At 41.9% G+C, this 22103-nt stretch overlaps 1 protein-coding gene across 1 annotated transcript in view; it reads left to right on the forward strand.

Moving 5' to 3' along the window:
- The window catches only part of USP33 (ubiquitin specific peptidase 33), a 315907-nt gene that overhangs the window by 242167 nt on the left and 51637 nt on the right, over positions 1 to 22103 (forward strand). The window contains exon 21 of the mRNA XM_053693333.1: positions 20072 to 20174. Within this exon, the coding sequence (XP_053549308.1) occupies positions 20072 to 20174 (103 nt within the window). The remainder of the gene's footprint in view (positions 1 to 20071; positions 20175 to 22103) is intronic.

A 22103-nucleotide genomic window follows, 5' to 3' on the forward strand; every position in this document is an offset into this window, starting at 1 on the left:
TCTTCAGTATTTTCTAAAACAGAGCAGTCGCGCTTTCGCTGATAAGTGGGCATTTTGGCTAGAATGTTTTTGATAGAATTATCCATTACAGCCGTTAATTGTTGCATAGTAAGGAGTATTGGCGCACTAGATGTACTAGGGGCCTCCTGTGTGGGCAAGACTGGTGTAGACGAAGGAGGGGATGATGCAGTACCATGCTTACTCCCCTCACTTGAGGAATCATCTTGGGCATCATTTTCTCTAAATTTTGAGTCACATAAATCACATCTATTTAAATGAGAAGGAACCTTGGCTTCCCCACATACAGAACACAGTCTATCTGGTAGTTCAGACATGTTAAACAGGCATAAACTTGATAACAAAGTACAAAAAACGTTTTAAAATAAAACCGTTACTGTCACTTTAAATTTTAAACTGAACACACTTTATTACTGCAAATGTGAAAAAGTATGAAGGAATTGTTCAAAATTCACCAAAATTTCACCACAGTGTCTTAAAGCCTCAAAAATATTGCACACCAAATTTGAAAGCTTTAACTCTTAAAATAACGGAACCGGAGCCGTTTTTATATTTAACCCCTTTACAGTCCCTGGTATCTGCTTTGCTGAGACCCAACCAAGCCCAAAGGGGAATACGATACCAAATGACGCCTTCAGAAAGTCTTTTCTATGTATCAGAGCTCCTCACACATGCATCTGCATGTCATGCTTCCCAAAAAAAAGTGCGCAATAGAGGCGCGAAAATGAGGCTCTGCCTATGATTAGGGAAAGCCCCTAGAGAATAAGGTGTCCAATACAGTGCCTGCCGGTTATTTTACATAATTCCCAAGAATAAAATAATTCCTCAAAGCTATGAAGTATAAAATATGCTTATATATCAATCGTTTCAGCCCAGAAAATGTCTACAGTCTTAAAAGCCCTTGTGAAGCCCTTTTTTTCTTATGTAATAAAAATGGCTTACCGGATCCCATAGGGAAAATGACAGCTTCCAGCATTACATCGTCTTGTTAGAAATGTGTCATACCTCAAGCAGCAAAAGTCTGCTCACTGTTTCCCCCAACTGAAGTTAATTCCTCTCAACAGTCCTGTGTGGAAACAGCCATCGATTTTAGTAACGGTTGCTAAAATCATTTTCCTCTTACAAACAGAAATCTTCATCTCTTTTTCTGTTTCAGAGTAAATAGTACATACCAGCACTATTTTAAAATAACAAACTCTTGATTGAATAATAAAAACTACAGTTAAACACCAAAAAACTCTAAGCCATCTCCGTGGAGATGTTGCCTTTACAACGGCAAAGAGAATGACTGGGGAAGGCGGAGCCTAGGAGGGATCATGTGACCAGCTTTGCTGGGCTCTTTGCCATTTCCTGTTGGGGAGGAGAATATCCCACAAGTAAGGATGACGCCGTGGACCGGACACACCTATGTTGGAGAAAATGTCGGCGTTCCGGACGTGGCGTCATTTTTGGCGCCAAAAGCATTTAGGCGCCAAATAATGTGGGCGTCTTATTTGGCGCAAAAAAAAATAAAAAAAAATATGGGCGTCGCTTTTGTCTCCACATTATTTAAGTCTCATTATTTATTGCTTCTGGTTGCTAGAAGCTTGTTCACTGGCATTTTTTCCCATTCCTGAAACTTTCATTTAAGGAATTTGATCAATTTTGCTTTATATGTTGTTTTTTCTCTTACATATTGCAAGATGTCTCACGTTGCATCTGAGTCAGAAGATACTTCAGGAAAATCGCTGTCTGGTGCTGGAACTACCAAAGCTAAGTGTATCTGCTGTAAACTTTTGGTAGCTATTCCTCCAGCTGTTGTTTGTATTAATTGTCATGACAAACTTGTTAATGCAGATAATATTTCCTTTAGTAATGTACCATTACCTGTTGCAGTTCCATCAACATCTAATGTTCAGAATGTTCCTGATAACATAAGAGATTTTGTTTCTGAATCCATCAAGTAGGCTATGTCTGTTATTCCTCCTTCTAGTAAACATAAAAAAATCTTTTAAAACTTCTCTTTATACAGATGAATTTTTAAATGAACATCATCATTCTGATTCTACTGACTCTTCTGGTTCAGAGGATTCTGTCTCAGAGGTTGATGCTGATAAATCTTCATATTTATTTAAAATGGAATTTATTCGTTCTTTACTTAAAGAAGTACTAATTGCTTTAGAAATTGAGGATTCTGGTCCTCTTGATACTAAATCTAAACGTTTAGATAAGGTCTTTAAATCTCCTGTGGTTATTCCAGAAGTTTTTCCTGTTCCTGGTGCTATTTCTGAAGTAATTTCCAGAGAATGGAATAATTTGGGTAATTCATTTACTCCTTCTAAACGTTTTAAGCAATTATATCCTGTGCCGTCTGACAGATTAGAATTTTGGGACAAAATCCCTAAAGTTGATGGGGCTATTTCTACCCTTGCTAAACGTACTACTATTCCTACGTCAGATGGTACTTCGTTTAAGGATCCTTTAGATAGGAAAATTGAATCCTTTCTAAGAAAAGCTTATCTGTGTTCAGGTAATCTTCTTAGACCTGCTATATCATTGGCTGATGTTGCTGCAGCTTCAACTTTTTGGTTGGAAACTTTAGCGCAACAAGTAACAGATCATGATTCTCATAATATTATTATTCTTCTTCAACATGCTAATAATTTTATCTGTGATGCCATTTTTGATATTATCAGAGTTGATGTCAGGTTTATGCCTCTAGCTATTTTAGCTAGAAGAGCTTTATGGCTTAAAACTTGGAATGCTGATATGGCTTCTAAATCAACTCTACTTTCCATTTCTTTCCAGGGTAACAAATTATTTGGTTCTCAGTTGGATTCTATTATCTCAACTGTTACTGGTGGGAAAGGAACTTTCTCCTGTTAAGTGTAGTCAGTCCACGGGTCATCCATTACTTATGGGATTATGTCTCCTCCCTAACAGGAAGTGCAAGAGGATCACCCAAGCAGAGCTGCTATATAGCTCCTCCCCTCAACGTCATACCCAGTCATTCTCTTGCACCTAACTAATAGATAGGACGTGTGAGAGGACTGTGGTTGTTATACTTAGTTTTTATTTCTTCAATCAAAAGTTTGTTATTTTAAACAGCACCTGAGTGTGTTGTTCTTTCTCAGGCAGCATTAGAAGAAGAATCTACCTGAGTTTGTATATGATCTTAGCAGTCGTAACTAAGATCCATTTGCTGTTTCTCGGCCATTCTGAGGAGTGAGGTACTTAAGAACAGGGGACAGCGGGCAGGGTTCACCTGCAAGGAGGTATGTTGCAGTATATTATTTTCTAAGGAATGGAATTGACTGAGAAAATACTGCTGATACCGATGTAATGTAAGTGCAGCCTTAAATGCAGTAATAGCGACTGGTATCAGGCTGATATGTATGTATGTTTACACTGAGGTATTTCTAGGGAATGGAACTTCACTAAGAAAATACTGTATACATCTAACTTATATTTAAGCCTCCACTGCTGTGAAAGCGACTAGCAGCAGGCTTTTTAATAACATTTCATAATTTTGTATTTAAAACGTTTACTGGCATGTTAATCGTTTTTCTCTGAGGTACTTGGTGATAAAACTTTATGGGCATTATTTTTCCACATGGCTGTCGTTTATTTATGAATAAAATCAGTTTACTGATCTTCCCCACTGTTGTATTATGAGTGGGAGGGGCCTATTTTGGCGCTTTATTGCGCAGTAAAAATTCAGTCACAGTCTTCCTATTTCTTCCTCCATGATCCAGGACATCTCTACAGAGCCCAGGGGTCTCCAAGACTTGTTTTGAGGGAGGTAATCACTCACAGCAGACCTGTGAGACTGTGCTTTGACTGTGATAAAAACGCTTATTTTAAATTGTTATCCGTTTTTGGGGTACTAAGGGGTTAATCATCCATTTGCTGGTGGGTGCAATCCTTTGCTAACTTTAAGCATTTACTGTGAAAATTTGGTTGCTATAACTAATTTGGTTCATTGTTATTTCAACTGTGACGATTTTGTGTGCTTCTTAAAGGCACAGTAACGTTTTTTATATTGCTTGTAAATTTATTTGAAAAGTATTTTCCAAGCTTGCTAGTCTAATTGCTAGTTTATTTAAACATGTCTGACACAGGGGAATCTCTTTGTGCAATATGTTTATGTTTAAAGGCCAATGTGGAGCCCAATAGAAATTTGTGTACTAATTGCATTGATGCTACTTTGAATAAAAGCCAATCTGTACATGTAAAGAAAATTTCACCAGACAACGAGGGGGAAGTTATGCCGACTAACTCTCCTCACGTGTCAGTACCTTCGTCTCCCGCTCAGGAGGTGCGTGATATTGTGGCGCCAAGTACATCAGGGCGGCCCTTACAAATCACTTTGCAAGACATGGCTAATGTTATGACTGAAGTATTATCTAAATTGCCAGAACTTAGGGGTAAACGCGACCACTCTGGGGTGAGAACAGAGTGCGCTGATAATATTAGAGCCATGTCTGATACTGCGTCACAATTGGCAGAGCATGAGGACGGAGAGCTTCATTCTGTGGGTGACGGTTCTGATCCAAGTAAACTGGACTCAGACATTTCAAATTTTAAATTTAAGCTTGAGAACCTCCGTGTATTACTAGGGGAGGTATTAGCGGCTCTGAATGCAATTCCAGAGAAAATATGTAGGCTGGATAAATATTTTGCGGTACCGACGTGTACTGACGTTTTTCCTATACCTAAAAGGCTTACAGAAATTGTTAACAAGGAGTGGGATAGACCCGGTGTGCCTTTTTCACCCCCTCCTATATTTAGAAAAATGTTTCCAATAGACGCCACCACACGGGACTTATGGCAGACGGTCCCTAAGGTGGAGGGAGCAGTTTCTACTCTGGCTAAGCGCACCACTATTCCGGTGGAGGATAGCTGTGCTTTTTCAGATCCAATGGATAAAAAGTTAGAGGGTTACCTTAAGAAAATGTTTGTTCAACAAGGTTTTATATTACAACCCCTTGCATGCATTGCACCTGTCACGGCTGCGGCGGCATTCTGGTTTGAGTCTCTGGAAGAGACCATTAGCTCAGCTCCATTGGATGAGATTATAGACAAGCTTAGAGTCCTTAAGCTAGCTAATTCATTTATTTCTGATGCCGTAGTACACTTAACTAAGCTTACGGCTAAGAACTCCGGATTCGCCATTCAAGCGCGCAGAGCGCTGTGGCTTAAATCATGGTCAGCCGATGTGACTTCTAAATCTAAATTGCTTAACATACCTTTCAAAGGGCAAACATTATTCGGGCCCGGTTTGAAAGAGATTATCGCTGACATTACTGGAGGTAAGGGCCATGCCCTGCCTCAAGACAGAGCCAGACCAAGGGCTAAACAGTCTAATTTTCGTGCCTTTCGTAACTTCAAGGCAGGAGCAGCATCAACTTCCTCCGCTCCAAAACAGGAAGGAACTGTTGCTCGCTACAGACAGGGCTGGAAACCTAACCAGTCCTGGAACAAGGGCAAGCAGGCCAGAAAGCCTGCTGCCGCCCCTAAGACAGCATGAAGTGAGGGCCCCCGATCCGCAAACGGATCTAGTGGGGGGCAGACTTTCTCTCTTCGCCCAGGCTTGGGCAAGAGATGTCCAGGATCCCTGGGCGTTAGAGATCATATCTCAGGGATATCTTCTGGACTTCAAAGCTTCTCCTCCAAAAGGGAGATTTCATCTTTCAAGGTTGTCAGCAAACCAGATAAAGAAAGAAGCGTTTCTACGCTGTGTACAAGACCTTTTAATAATGGGAGTGATCCACCCGGTTCCGCGGTCGGAACAAGGACAAGGGTTTTACTCAAATCTGTTTGTGGTTTCCAAAAAAGAGGGAACCTTCAGGCCAATCTTGGATTTAAAGATACTAAACAAATTCCTAAGAGTTCCATCGTTCAAAATGGAAACTATTCGGACAATCTTACCTATGATCCAAAAGGGTCAGTACATGACCACAGTGGATTTAAAAGATGCCTACCTTCACATACCGATTCACAAAGATCATTATCGGTACCTAAGGTTTGCCTTCCTAAACAGGCATTACCAGTTTGTAGCTCTTCCCTTCGGGTTAGCTACTGCTCCAAGAATCTTTACAAAGATTCACAAAGATCATTATCGGTACCTAAGGTTTGCCTTCCTAAACAGGCATTACCAGTTTGTAGCTCTTCCCTTCGGGTTAGCTACAGCTCCAAGAATCTTTACAAAGGTTCTGGGCTCTCTTCTGGCGGTACTAAGACCGCGAGGAATATCGGTAGCTCTGTACCTAGACGACATTCTGATACAAGCGTCAAGTTTCCAAACTGCCAAGTCTCATACAGAGTTAGTTCTGGCATTTCTAAGGTCGCATGGGTGGAAGGTGAACGTAGAAAAGAGTTCTCTATTGCCACTCACAAGAGTTCCCTTCTTGGGGACTCTTATAGATTCTGTAGAAATGAAAATTTACCTGACAGAGACCAGGTCAACAAAACTTCTAAATGCTTGCCGTATCCTTCATTCCATTCAACGCCCGTCAGTGGCTCAATGCATGGAGGTAATCGGTTTAATGGTAGCGGCAATGGACATAGTTCCTTTTGCACGCCTGCATCTCAGACCACTGCAATTATGCATGCTAGATCAGTGGAATGGGGATTACTCAGATTTGTCCCCTATGCTGAATCTGGATCAAGAGAACAGAGATTCTCTTCTATGGTGGCTTTCTCGGCCACATCTGTCCAGGGGGATGCCCTTCAGCAGGCCAGATTGGACGATAGTAACAACAGACGCCAGCCTGCTAGGTTGGGGCGCTGTCTGGAATTCCCTGAAGGCTCAGGGATCATGGACTCAGGAGGAGAAACTCCTTCCAATAAACATTCTGGAATTAAGAGCGGTTTTCAATGCTCTTCTGGCTTGGCCTCAGTTAGCAACTCTGAGGTTCATCAGGTTCCAGTCGGACAACATCACGACTGTGGCTTACATCAACCATCTGGGAGGGACAAGGAGTTCCCTAGCAATGATGGAAGTCTCAAAGATAATTCGCTGGGCAGAGTCTCACTCTTGCCACCTTTCAGCGATCCACATCCCAGGAGTGGAGAACTGGGAGGCGGATTTCCTAAGTCGCCAGACTTTTCATCTGTGGGAGTGGGAACTTCATCCGGAGGTATTTGCTCAACTGCTTCGGCGTTGGGGCAAACCAGATCTGGATCTCATGGCGTCTCGCCAGAACGCCAAACTTCCTTGTTACGGATCCAGGTCCAGGGACCCGGGAGCGGTGCTGATAGATGCTCTGACAGCACCTTGGGTCTTCAACATGGCTTATGTGTTTCCACCTTTCCCGATGCTTCCTCGATTGATTGCCAGAATCAAACAGGAGAGAGCATCGGTGATTCTAATAGCGCCTGCATGGCCACGCAGGACCTGGTATGCAGATCTAGTGGACATGTCGTCCTGTCCACCATGGTCTCTGCCTCTGAGACAGGACCTTCTGATTCAGGGTCCTTTCAAACATCCAAATCTAATTTCTCTGAGACTGACTGCATGGAGATTGAACGCTTGATTCTATCAAAGCGTGGATTCTCGGAGTCGGTGATTGATACCTTAATACAGGCTAGGAAACCTGTTACCAGGAAAATTTACCATAAAATATGGCGTAAATACTTGCATTGGTGCGAATCCAAGAGTTACTCATGGAGTAAGGTTAGGATTCCTAGGATATTGTCTTTTCTACAAGAAGGTTTAGAAAAGGGTTTATCTGCTAGTTCTTTAAAGGGACAGATCTCAGCTCTGTCCATCCTTTTACACAAACGTCTGTCAGAAGTTCCAGACGTTCAGGCTTTTTGTCAGGCTTTGGCCAGGATTAAGCCTGTGTTTAAAACTGTTGCTCCGCCGTGGAGCTTAAACTTAGTTCTTAACGTTTTACAGGGTGTTCCGTTTGAACCCCTTCATTCCATTGATATCAAGCTGTTATCTTGGAAAGTTCTGTTCTTGATGGCTATTTCCTCGGCTCGAAGAGTCTCTGAGTTATCGGCCTTACATTGTGATTCTCCTTATCTGATTTTTCATTCAGACAAGGTAGTTCTGCGTACTAAACCTGGGTTCTTACCTAAGGTAGTCACTAACAGGAATATCAATCAAGAGATTGTTGTGCCATCATTGTGCCCTAACCCTTCTTCAAAGAAGGAACGTCTTCTGCACAATCTGGACGTCGTCCGTGCCCTAAAATTTTATTTGCAGGCAACTAAAGATTTTCGCCAAACTTCTTCCCTGTTTGTCGTTTATTCTGGACAGAGGAGAGGTCACAAAGCTTCGGCTACCTCTCTCTCTTTCTGGCTTCGTAGCATAATACGTTTAGCCTATGAGACTGCTGGACAGCAGCCTCCTGAAAGAATTACAGCTCATTCTACTAGAGCTGTGGCTTCCACCTGGGCCTTTAAAAATGAGGCCTCTGTTGAACAGATTTGCAAGGCTGCAACTTGGTCTTCACTTCACACCTTTTCGAAATTTTACAAATTTGACACTTTTGCTTCTTCGGAGGCTGTTTCTTCTGTTATGTGTGATCAGTCCACGGGTCATCATTACTTCTGGGATATAACTCCTCCCCAACAGGAAATGCAAGAGGATTCACCCAGCAGAGCTGCATATAGCTCCTCCCCTCTACGTCACTCCCAGTCATTCTCTTGCACCCAACGACTAGATAGGATGTGTGAGAGGACTTAGTTTTTATAACTTCAATCAAAAGTTTGTTATTTTACAATAGCACCGGAGCGTGTTATTGCCTCTCTGGCAGAGTTTGAAGAAGAATCTACCAGAGTTTTTACTATGATTTTAACCGGAGTAGTTAAGATCATATTGCTGTTTCTCGGCCATCTGAGGGAGGTAAAAGCTTCAGATCAGGGGACAGCGGGCAGATGAATCTGCATTGAGGTATGTAGCAGTTTTTATTTTCTGAATGGAATTGATGAGAAAATCCTGCCATACCGTTATAATGACATGTATGTATACTCTACACTTCAGTATTCTGGGGATGGTATTTCACTGGAATTACTCTGTTAAAAGTACATTAAGCCTTTGAATAGGTATTTATTATGTTAAACGTTTTTGCTGGAATGTAGAATCGTTTGCATTTTCTGAGGTACTGAGTGAATAAATGTTTGGGCATTATTTTTCCACTTGGCAGTTGCTTGTTTTAAATTGTGACAGTTTCGTTTCTCTCTCACTGCTGTGTGTGAGGGGGAGGGGCCGTTTTTTGGCGCTCTTTGCTACGCATCAAAAATTTCCAGTCAGTTACTCTTGTATTTCCTGCATGATCCGGTTCATCTCTAACAGAACTCAGGGGTCTTCAAACTTCTTTGGAGGGAGGTAGATTCTCTCAGCAGAGCTGTGAGACTTATATATTGACTGTGATTAAAAAACGTTGCTCTGTAATTTTTATGTTTCAAATTTAATTATTGTTACTTTACTAAGGGGAACAAACCTTTGCTAAAAGTTGTGGTGTTTTTAAGGATTGATGCTATAACTGTCTTTTCAGTTCATTATTTCAACTGTCATTTAATCGTTTAGTGCTTCTTTGAGGCACAGTACGTTTTTGTTAAATAAGATTGTAACCAAGTTGCAAGTTTATTGCTAGTGTGTTAAACATGTCTGATTCAGAGGAAGATACCTGTGTCATTTGTTCCAATGCCAAGGTGGAGCCCAATAGAAATTTATGTACTAACTGTATTGATGCTACTTTAAATAAAAGCCAATCTGTACAAATTGAACAAATTTCACCAAACAGCGAGGGGAGAGTTATGCCGACTAACTCGCCTCACGTGTCAGTACCTGCATCTCCCGCCCGGGAGGTGCGTGATATTGTGGCGCCTAGTACATCTGGGCGGCCATTACAGATAACATTACAAGATATGGCTACTGTTATGACTGAAGTTTTGGCTAAATTACCAGAACTAAGAGGCAAGCGTGATCACTCTGGGGTGAGAACAGAGTGCGCTGATAATACTAGGGCCATGTCTGATACTGCGTCACAGCTTGCAGAGCATGAGGACGGAGAGCTTCATTCTGTGGGTGACGGTTCTGATCCAAACAGATTGGATTCAGATATTTCAAATTTTAAATTTAAATTGGAGAACCTCCGTGTATTACTAGGGGAGGTTTTAGCGGCTCTTAATGATTGTAACACTGTTGCAATACCAGAGAAATTGTGTAGGTTGGATAAATACTTTGCGGTACCGGCGAGTACTGACGTTTTTCCTATACCTAAGAGACTAACTGAAATTGTTACTAAGGAGTGGGATAGACCCGGTGTGCCGTTCTCACCCCCTCCAATATTTAGAAAGATGTTTCCAATAGACGCCACCACACGGGACTTATGGCAAACGGTCCCTAAGGTGGAGGGAGCAGTTTCTACTTTAGCTAAGCGTACCACTATCCCGGTGGAGGATAGCTGTGCTTTTTCAGATCCAATGGATAAAAAATTAGAGGGTTACCTTAAGAAAATGTTTGTTCAACAAGGTTTTATATTGCAACCCCTTGCATGCATCGCGCCGATTACGGCTGCGGCAGCATTTTGGATTGAGTCTCTGGAAGAGAACCTTAGTTCAGCTACGCTGGACGACATTACGGACAGGCTTAGAGTCCTTAAACTAGCGAATTCATTCATTTCGGAGGCCGTAGTACATTTAACCAAACTTACGGCTAAGAACTCAGGATTCGCCATTCAGGCACGTAGGGCGCTGTGGCTAAAATCCTGGTCAGCTGATGTAACTTCTAAGTCCAAATTACTTAATATACCTTTCAAGGGGCAAACTTTATTTGGGCCCGGTTTGAAAGAAATTATCGCTGACATTACAGGAGGTAAGGGCCACGCCCTGCCTCAAGACAAAGCCAAGGCTAAGGCTAGACAGTCTAATTTTCGTCCCTTTCGGAATTTCAAAGCAGGAGCAGCACCAACTTCCACTGCACCAAAACAGGAAGGAGCTGTTGCTCGTTACAGACAAGGCTGGAAACCTAACCAGTCCTGGAACAAGGGCAAGCAGACCAGGAAACCTGCTGCTGCCTCAAAGACATCATGAACCGAGGGCCCCCGATCCGGGACCGGATCTAGTGGGGGGCAGACTCTCTCTCTTCGCCCAGGCTTGGGCAAGAGATATTCAGGATCCCTGGGCGCTAGAGATCATATCTCAGGGATACCTCCTAGACTTCAAATTCTCTCCCCCAAGAGGGAGATTTCATCTGTCAAGGTTGTCAACAAACCAGATAAAGAAAGAAGGGTTTCTACGCTGTGTACAAGATCTGTTATTAATGGGAGTGATCCATCCGGTTCCGCGGTCGGAACAAGGACAAGGGTTTTACTCAAACCTGTTTGTGGTTCCCAAAAAAGAGGGAACTTTCAGGCCAATCTTGGATTTAAAGATCCTAAACAAATTCCTAAGAGTTCCATCGTTCAAAATGGAAACTATTCGGACAATCTTACCCATGATCCAAAAGGGTCAGTACATGACCACAGTGGACTTAAAGGATGCTTACCTTCACATACCGATTCACAAAGATCATTACCGGTATCTAAGGTTTGCCTTCTTAGACAGGCATTACCAGTTTGTAGCTCTTCCATTCGGATTGGCTACGGCTCCAAGAATCTTCACAAAGGTTCTGGGTGCCCTTCTGGCGGTACTAAGACCGCGAGGAATTTCGGTAGCTGCGTACCTAGACGACATTCTGATACAAGCTTCAAGCTTTCAAACTGCCAAGTCTCATACAGAGTTAGTTCTGGCATTTCTAAGGTCGCATGGATGGAAAGTGAACGAAAAGAAAAGTTCTCTCTTTCCTCTCACAAGAGTTCCATTCTTGGGGACTCTTATAGATTCTGTAGAAATGAAGATTTATCTGACAGAAGACAGATTAACAAAGCTTCTAAATGCATGCCGTGTCCTTCATTCCATTCAACTCCCGTCAGTAGCTCAATGCATGGAGGTGATCGGCTTAATGGTAGCAGCAATGGACATAGTACCCTTTGCACGTCTACATCTCAGACCGCTGCAATTGTGCATGCTGAGTCAGTGGAATGGGGATTACTCAGACTTGTCCCCTACTCTGAATCTGGATCAAGAGACCAGAAACTCTCTTCTATGGTGGCTTTCTCGGCCACATCTGTCCAGGGGGATGCCATTCAGCAGGCCGGACTGGACAATTGTAACAACAGACGCCAGCCTACTAGGTTGGGGCGCTGTCTGGAATTCTCTGAAGGCTCAGGGACAATGGAATCAGGAGGAAAGTCTCCTGCCAATAAACATTCTGGAATTGAGAGCAGTTCTCAATGCCCTTCTGGCTTGGCCCCAGTTAAAAACTCGGGGGTTCATCAGGTTTCAGTCGGACAACATCACGACTGTAGCTTACATCAACCATCAAGGAGGGACAAGAAGCTCCCTAGCAATGATGGAAGTATCAAACATAATTCGCTGGGCAGAGTCTCACTCTTGCCACCTGTCAGCAATCCACATCCCGGGAGTGGAGAACTGGGAGGCGGATTTCTTGAGTCGCCGGACTTTTCATCCGGGGGAGTGGGAACTTCATCCGGAGGTCTTTGCAGAAAATACTTCGACGTTGGGGCAAACCAGAGATAGATCTCATGGCGTCTCGCCAGAACGCCAAACTTCCTCGCTACGGGTCCAGATCCAGGGATCCGGGAGCGGTTCTGATAGATGCTTTGACAGCACCTTGGAACTTCGGGATGGCTTATGTGTTTCCACCCTTCCCGCTGCTTCCTCGATTGATTGCCAAAATCAAACAGGAGAGAGCATCAGTGATTCTAATAGCGCCTGCATGGCCACGCAGGACTTGGTATGCAGATCTAGTGGACATGTCATCCTGTCCGCCTTGGTCTCTACCTCTAAGACAGGACCTTCTGATACAGGGTCCATTCAAACATCAAAATCTAACTTCTCTGAAGCTGACTGCTTGGAAATTGAACGCTTGATTTTATCAAAACGTGGTTTTTCTGAGTCGGTTATTGATACCCTGATACAGGCTAGGAAGCCTGTTACCAGAAGGATTTACCACAAGATATGGCGTAAATACCTATACTGGTGCGAATCCAAGGGTTACTCCTGGAGTAAGGTTAGGATTCCTAGGATATTGTCCTTTCTACAAGAAGGTTTAGAAAAGGGTTTATCGGCTAGCTCATTAAAGGGACAGATCTCAGCTCTGTCCATCTTGTTACACAGGCGTCTGTCAGAAAATCCAGACGTCCAGGCCTTTTGTCAGGCTTTAGCTAGGATCAAGCCTGTGTTTAAAACTGTTGCTCCGCCATGGAGTTTAAACCTTGTTCTTAACGTTCTACAAGGAGTTCCGTTTGAACCCCTTCATTCCATTGATATAAAGTTGTTATCTTGGAAAGTGTTATTTTTAATGGCTATTTCTTCGGCTCGGAGAGTCTCTGAGTTATCAGCTTTACATTGTGATTCTCCTTATTTGATTTTTCATTCAGATAAGGTAGTTCTGCGTACAAAACCTGGGTTCTTACCTAAGGTAGTCACTAACAGGAACATCAATCAAGAGATCGTGGTGCCTTCCCTGTGCCCGAATCCTTCTTCAAAGAAGGAACGTCTTCTACACAATCTGGATGTAGTTCGTGCCCTCAAGTTCTACTTGCAGGCAACTAAGGATTTTCGACAAACGTCTTCCCTGTTTGTCGTGTACTCTGGTCAGAGGAGAGGTCATAAGGCTTCGGCTACCTCTCTCTCCTTCTGGCTTCGTAGCATAATTCGTTTAGCCTATGAGACTGCTGGACAGCAGCCTCCTGAAAGAATTACAGCTCATTCTACTAGAGCTGTGGCTTCCACTTGGGCCTTTAAGAATGAGGCCTCTGTTGAACAGATTTGCAAGGCTGCAACTTGGTCTTCGCTTCATACTTTTTCCAAATTTTACAAATTTGACACTTTTGCTTCTTCGGAGGCTATTTTTGGGAGAAAGGTTCTTCAGGCAGTGGTTCCTTCTGTATAATGAGCCTGCCTATCCCTCCCGTCATCCGTGTACTTTTGCTTTGGTATTGGTATCCCAGAAGTAATGATGACCCGTGGACTGATCACACATAACAGAAGAAAACATAATTTATGGTTACCTGATAAATTCCTTTCTTCTGTTGTGTGATCAGTCCACGGCCCGCCCTGTTTTTTAAGGCAGGTAAATATCTTTTAAATTATACTCCAGTCACCACTTCACCCTTGGTTTCTCCTTTCTCGTTGATTCTTGGTCGAATGACTGGGAGTGACGTAGAGGGGAGGAGCTATATGCAGCTCTGCTGGGTGAATCCTCTTGCATTTCCTGTTGGGGAGGAGTTATATCCCAGAAGTAATGATGACCCGTGGACTGATCACACAACAGAAGAAAGGAATTTATCAGGTAAGCATAAATTATGTTTTTTGGGAGAATGGTTCTTCAGGCAGTGGTTCCTTCCGTGTAAAGAGCCTGCCTGTCCCTCCCGTCATCCGTGTACTTTTAGCTTTGGTATTGGTATCCCATAAGTAATGGATGACCCGTGGACTGACTACACTTAACAGGAGAAAACATAATTTATGCTTACCTGATAAATTCCTTTCTCCTGTAGTGTAGTCAGTCCACGGCCCGCCCTGTTTTTATGGCAGGTCTAAATTTTAAATTATACTCCAGTCACCACTGCACCCTATAGTTTCTCCTTTCTCGTTTGGTTTTCGGTCGAATGACTGGGTATGACGTAGAGGGGAGGAGCTATATAGCAGCTCTGCTTGGGTGATCCTCTTGCACTTCCTGTTAGGGAGGAGACATAATCCCATAAGTAATGGATGACCCGTGGACTGACTACACTACAGGAGAAAGGAATTTATCAGGTAAGCATAAATTATGTTTTTTTACCACAGGATAAAAAATCTAAGGGTAAAAACAGGGCTAATAATCGTTTTCGTTCCTTTCGTTTCAACAAAGAACAAAAGCCTGATCCTTCATCCTCAGGAGCAGTTTCAGTTTGGAAACCATCTCCAGTCTGGAATAAATCCAAGCCTTCTAGAAAAGCAAAGCCAGCTTCTAAGTCCACATGAAGGTGCGGCCCTCATTCCAGCTCAGCTGGTAGGGGGCAGGTTACATTTTTTCAAAGAAATTTGGATCAATTCTGTTCACAATCTTTGGATTCAGAACATTGTTTCAGAAGGGTACAGAATTGGTTTCAAGATAAGACCTCCTGCAAAGAGATTTTTTCTTTCCCGTGTCCCAGTAAATCCAGTGAAAGCTCAAGCATTTATGAAATGTGTTTCAGATCTAGAGTTGGCTGGAGTAATTATGCCAGTTCCAGTTCTGGAACAGGGGATGGGGTTTTATTCATATCTCTTCATTGTACCAAAGAAGGAGAATTCCTTCAGACCAGTTCTGGATCTAAAAATATTGAATCGTTATGTAAGGATACCAACGTTCAAAATGGTAACTGTAAGGACTATCTTGCCTTTTGTTCAGCAAGGGCATTATATGTCCACAATAGATTTACAGGATGCATATCTGCATATTCCGATTCATCCAGATCATTATCAGTTCCTGAGATTCTCTTTTCTGGACAAGCATTACCAGTTTGTGGCTCTGCCGTTTGGCCTAGCTACAGCTCCAAGAATTTTTACAAAGGTTCTCGTGCCCTTCTGTCTGTAATCAGAGAACAGGGTATTGTGGTATTTCCTTATTTGGACGATATCTTGGTACTTGCTCAGTCTTTACATTTAGCAGAATCTCATACAAATCGACTTGTGTTGTTTCTTCAAGATCATGGTTGGAGGATCAATTCACTAAAAAGTTCATTGATTCCTCAGACAAGGGTAACCTTTCTGGGTTTCCAGATAGATTCAGTGTCCATGACTCTGTCTTTGACAGACAAGAGACGTCTAAAATTGATTTCAGCTTGTCGAAACCTTCAGTCACAATCATTCCCTTCGGTAGCCTTATGCATGGAAATTCTAGGTCTTATGACTGCTGCATCGGACGCGATCCCCTTTGCTCGTTTTCACATGCGACCTCTTCAGCTCTGTATGCTGAATCAATGGTGCAGGGATTACACAAAGATATCTCAATTAATATCTTTAAAACCGATTGTACGACACTCTCTAACGTGGTGGACAGATCACCATCGTTTAATTCAGGGGGCTTCTTTTGTTCTTCCGACCTGGACTGTAATTTCAACAGATGCAAGTCTCACAGGTTGGGGAGCTGTGTGGGGATCTCTGACGGCACAAGGAGTTTGGGAATCTCAGGAGGTGAGATTACCGATCAATATTTTGGAACTCCGTGCAATTTTCAGAGCTCTTCAGTCTTGGCCTCTTCTGAAGAGAGAATCGTTCATTTGTTTTCAGACAGACAAAGTCACAACTGTGGCATACATCAATCATCAAGGAGGGACTCACAGTCCTCTGGCTATGAAAGAAGTATCTCGAATTCTGGTTTGGGCGGAATCCAGCTCCTGTCTAATCTCTGCAGTTCATATCCCAGGTATAGACAATTGGGAAGCGGATTATCTCAGTCGCCAAACGTTGCATCCGGGCGAATGGTCTCTTCACCCAGAGGTATTTCTTCAGATTGTTCAAATGTGGGAGCTTCCAGAAATAGATCTGATGGCGTCTCATCTAAACAAGAAACTTCCCAGGTATCTGTCCAGATCCCGGGATCCTCAGGCGGAAGCAGTGGATGCATTATCACTTCCTTGGAAGTATCATCCTGCCTATATCTTTCCGCCTCTAGTTCTTCTTCCAAGAGTAATCTCCAAGATTCTGAAGGAATGCTCGTTTGTTCTGCTGGTAGCTCCGGCATGGCCTCACAGGTTTTGGTATGCGGATCTTGTCCGGATGGCCTCTTGCCATCCGTGGACTCTTCCGCTAAGACCAGACCTTCTGTCGCAAGGTCCTTTTTTCCATCAGGATCTCAAATACTTAAATTTAAAGGTATGGAGATTGAACGCTTGATTCTTGGTCAAAGAGGTTTCTCTGACTCTGTGATTAATACTATGTTACAGGCTCGTAAATCTGTATTCAGAGAGATATATTATAGAGTCTGGAAGACTTATATTTCTTGGTGTCTTTCTCATCATTTTTCTTGGCATTCTTTTAGAATTCCGAGAATTTTACAGTTTCTTCAGGGTGGTTTAGATAAAGGTTTATCCGCAAGTTCTTTGAAAGGACAAATCTCTGCTCTTTCTGTTCTTTTTCACAGAAAGATTGCTAATCTTCCTGATATTCATTGTTTTGTACAAGCTTTGGTTCGTATAAAACCTGTCATTAAGTCAATTTCTCCTCCTTGGAGTTTGAATTTGGTTCTGGGGGCTCTTCAAGCTCCTCCGTTTGAACCTATGCATTCATTGGACATTAAATTACTTTCTTGGAAAGTTTTGTTCCTTTTGGCGATCTCTTCTGCCAGAAGAGTCTCTGAATTATCTGCTCTTTCTTGTGAGTCTCCTTTTCTGATTTTTCATCAGGATAAGGCGGTGTTGCGAACTTCTTTTGAATTTTTACCTAAGGTTGTGAATTCCAACAACATTAGTAGAGAAATTGTGGTTCCTTCATTATGTCCTAATCCTAAGAATTCTAAGGAGAAATCGTTGCATTCTTTGGATGTTGTTAGAGCTTTGAAATAATATGTTGAAGCTACTAAGTCTTTCCGAAAGACTTCTAGTCTATTTGTTATCTTTTCCGGTTCTAGAAAAGGCCAGAAAGCTTCTGCCATTTCTTTGGCATCTTGGTTGAAATCTTTAATTCATCATGCCTATGTCGAGTCGGGTAAAACTCCACCTCAAAGGATTACAGCTCATTCTACTAGGTCAGTTTCTACTTCCTGGGCGTTTAGGAATGAAGCTTCGGTTGATCAGATTTGCAAAGCAGCAACTTGGTCCTCTTTGCATACTTTTACTAAATTCTACCATTTTGATGTATTTTCTTCTTCTGAAGCAGTTTTTGGTAGAAAAGTACTTCAGGCAGCGGTTTCAGTTTGAATCTTCTGTTTATGTTTTTCATTAAACTTTATTTTGGGTGTGGATTATTTTCAGCAGGAATTGGCTGTCTTTATTTTATCCCTCCCTCTCTAGTGACTCTTGCGTGGAAAGATCCACATCTTGGGTAGTCATTATCCCATACGTCACTAGCTCATGGACTCTTGCTAATTACATGAAAGAAAACATAATTTATGTAAGAACTTACCTGATAAATTCATTTCTTTCATATTAGCAAGAGTCCATGAGGCCCGCCCTTTTTTGTGGTGGTTATGATTTTTTTGTATAAAGCACAATTATTCCAATTCCTTATTTTATATGCTTTCGCACTTTTTTCTTATCACCCCACTTCTTGGCTATTCGTTAAACTGAATTGTGGGTGTGGTGAGGGGTGTATTTATAGGCATTTTAAGGTTTGGGAAACTTTGCCCCTCCTGGTAGGAATATATATCCCATACGTCACTAGCTCATGGACTCTTGCTAATATGAAAGAAATGAATTTATCAGGTAAGTTCTTACATAAATTATGTTTTTGCAGTTTCTACAGTGACACAGGTGTCTAACTTATACGAGTCAGCTGATTGTATCCAGCTGAAATTGTCAGGCAGCTGTGGGGACCTCTAATCTCAGTTTCATCACAAATCTAAACTGAATCCTCAATAGATGTTTTCATAGCCTGCTCTGCCGTCTTTCTTTCTTGCCCATTTCCAGTACAGCACTGTTTTGTATTTGTCTCACTGGTGTTAGCCGTGGAGAGCTACAGTAACTTGAAATTAATACCCAAAATATAGCATTTTTTTGTATCTTGGCTTAAATTCTTAAATAATACTCACCAGTTTCTTATCACTAACCTGTCTACTGTTTCCCTGAGATAAAGGCGGCCTGCAGGGGCTTCAAAACAGGAAGAGGTTTAAAGATGATTAAATATATTTATATAACAATGTTGGTTGTGCAACGCTGGTCAATTGGTAGTAAAGCCTTTATCTATATTCTTAAATAATAAAACATTTGGAATAGACTTTCCCTTTAATGAGAACATTGGGCAAGCAATACTTTATCCTGTCTCAGGCTTCTACGCAAATGTTTATCTTTTTTTTATGTTTCTTGGAATCCAGTAATGGCAAAATTGTATTTTGGCTTATTATTCAGTATATTTTAGGGTTTAGAGTAACTAATCTTCCCATCAAAAGTCTGAAAAGGTTCCACGTTTCAAGAGAGGGATTCATTTAATTTAACCAAGGCCAAGCTTTTCTTCATATTTTTATCCTTACAGGACAATTTCATTGAAATTGATAAAAATATTTGCATGGTTATGAAGTCCTTGATTCTAAAGAACAATATGATAGTAAAACTTTAATTTCAGAACTTGCAATGTATAAAATTCATTGTTGTTTTTTTGGTTTTGTTTTTAATTGAATGGCCTAGTGCTTATTAAACCTGCTTTTGATATTTTCATTCTTCTAGAGACTTTGTCCACAAAAAGTTATCCATCAGCCATTGTATACTTTCAGTTGCATGTAGACATCCATTTTCTGAAAATTTCAATATATTTTTTAATAACTTTAACTTAACTTTTTCAATTATAAGTGTGTGGCACCTGTTGCTGAGTATAAAATTATGAAAGAAATGTAGATTTACACTTGCAATAAATACTTGTGTACATGAAAACCCATCTGGAGTCATGTCTCGGAGACAATCCTTTTTTTCCCCTTTCTCTCTATCTCAGAAAATATCTCTTTACAAGGCTATTCATAAACTGAAGCAAGCAGGAAGGGTTCATTCAGAAGGACGCTACAATACTACATACATATGTTTTCTGATTATGACCAGTTTGAATATTATTTCAATATATGTCACTAGTTAATATTACTGCCACAGTTGCTATATGATAGTGGATTCATTACCTCACTTGTAAAACTCTTGGCATTACAGTTTTGTAGCAAATGCATTAACCCATTCCTTGGCTATAAACTGGCTAATGGATTCCTTGCTTTCAGCCAGTAATACATTGTGCGAACAAGTTAGTGTTTTACATTCAGTTATTTTTATGGTCTGTGAAAGGTGAATATCCTAAAATCTTCAGTCTTTTTGATCTACTTGTTTGTGTTTTGCAGCTAAATAAAGCCTTCCAGGAAGAAGAATCCCCAGCAGTTATTTATTGCATCAGTATGCAGTGGTTCAGGGAATGGGAAGGTTTTGTCAAAGGCAAAGATAGCGGTAAGATGTGAGAATGTGTGCACAGACATTTTAAAGGGACTTTATACACTAGATTTTTCTTTGCATATATGTTTAGTAGATGATCAATGTATATAGCCCATACAGGGTTGTTGTGTTTTAATGTATAGGTTTTGCTTATTTTCAAATAACATTGTGCTGGTTTTCAGACTACTAACCAAGCCACAAAGTTTTAGAAGTATACCGTTGTCTACCTACTCCAGCTTGCTCCTGTTTGTGTAAAGGGTAGAGCTGGAAAATTTCTGGAAATGTTGATGTCATGGGAAAAAAAGTTTTTCCCTGAATTTTTTTTGGAAATTTTCGAAATTTTTTAAAAAAAATGCAGCATGGAGTTGTTTTATAAATTGAACGTCATTTTGTTACACTGGGAACATGAAATGCAGTGTATATTAAAGTATTATGCTTGAAATAAAAGTACAGTTGATTGAGTAAATAAACTAAACTTGCATTTTAAAACTATTTTCTTCTTAAACGGGGAGAGTCCACAGCTGCATTCATTACTTTTGGGAAATACAGAACCTGGCCACCAGGAGGAGGCAAAAGACACCCCAGCCAAAGACTTAAATTCCTCCCCCACTTCCCTCAACCCCCAGTCATTCTTTGCCTTTCGTCACAGGAGGTTGGCAGAGAAGTGTCAGAGGTTTACGGAGTAGTCTCTTATGGAAGGTAGTACTCTTCGAAATGAGACTGGAGTTTTAAGTATTGTTGTCAGCCTCTCAGTGAGAGCATGGATGAAAGTTAGAGTCCGGAGATGCAGGGAGGGCTTTCTTCACTCAAGTCCATGTCAGAAGCGATGCTACTATCTGTCAAATTTGAAGGAACGTGTTACTGTTCCACGGTATAGATTCCGGTAAGATCGTTTAATTTTACTTTTATTGTGGCTGTAATGTAAATGATAGAAGACAGGGTCTCAGTCGGACTCCTTTTTCTTTATGGAATCAAGGGTTAATATCTCCTGAGGGGGGATATTGAGCAGTGGGTGACTTTAATCATGTTTGTTATGTGATTCTGTCTGTTTATGTGTAGAAATGTTGGGGCTCATGGCTATTACGGAACATACTGTTTTTTTAGAGCTACGCAGTTCTTATGGACTGGCATGCTTTTCTTTGGCCTACATGTCGAGCTACGCAGTTCTTGTGGACTGGCATGCTTTTCTTTGGCCTACATGTCACACCTCGTTTTCATTCTCCATTTCTGTATCGTGACTGAGTGGCGGTGGAGAGGGCCGGTTTCTCTGCTTGTCTGGGTCATAGGAGGGGGTGAGGTACCAGTTATTTTTGTCCAATTTGTCTGGTCAAGTTATGGAGAATTCTGATTTTTCAGAGGAGGATTTTTCTGACAGATTCTGTCTCCTGCTTAGATTGTATGGAGGCCCGGGTAATCCAGCCCAATCATTTATGTTCTGTATGCCATAATAGACTGCTCTTTTCACCCTCTAGGGAGAGATTGGAGACCGCTTAGCCGTCCGCCTCTGAGGATTCTGTGTCCCGTGAGGCGCGTTCCCTGGAATTTTCTGTTCCTACGAAAGCAGTTGTCCCAAATTCCGTTACCCCTCCTCCGGAAGGAGGTTTCTTTCCACCAGAGGTTGCTACTCGGATGCGCATGGCCATATTAGTGGCGCTGGTGCATTAACAGCTTCTTGAGGGCTGCCAGCTGAGAGCTTATCCGTGTCCTTTTTTCTGACAGGTCCTTCCTCTGTGGGAACGGTTCCCTCTGAGGCTTCAGGGGGACAGCTGGCAGGATCAGGGCCTTCAGATGCCCCGCCGGAGATGAGTTTTGCTTTTTGAGTCAGTCTGACGCGCCTGCGTGTATTGCTGCGGCAGGTACTGGAGGCTTGGGAGGATTTTAGTCTTCATTTGCCTCCGGATCCTCAGTCTTCTGATTCTGATGGCGAACAGCGCTAGACGAGGG

This window comes from Bombina bombina, chromosome 10 (assembly GCF_027579735.1).
Source record: "Bombina bombina isolate aBomBom1 chromosome 10, aBomBom1.pri, whole genome shotgun sequence".
In the NCBI taxonomy this organism is placed as follows: Eukaryota; Metazoa; Chordata; class Amphibia; order Anura; family Bombinatoridae; genus Bombina; species Bombina bombina.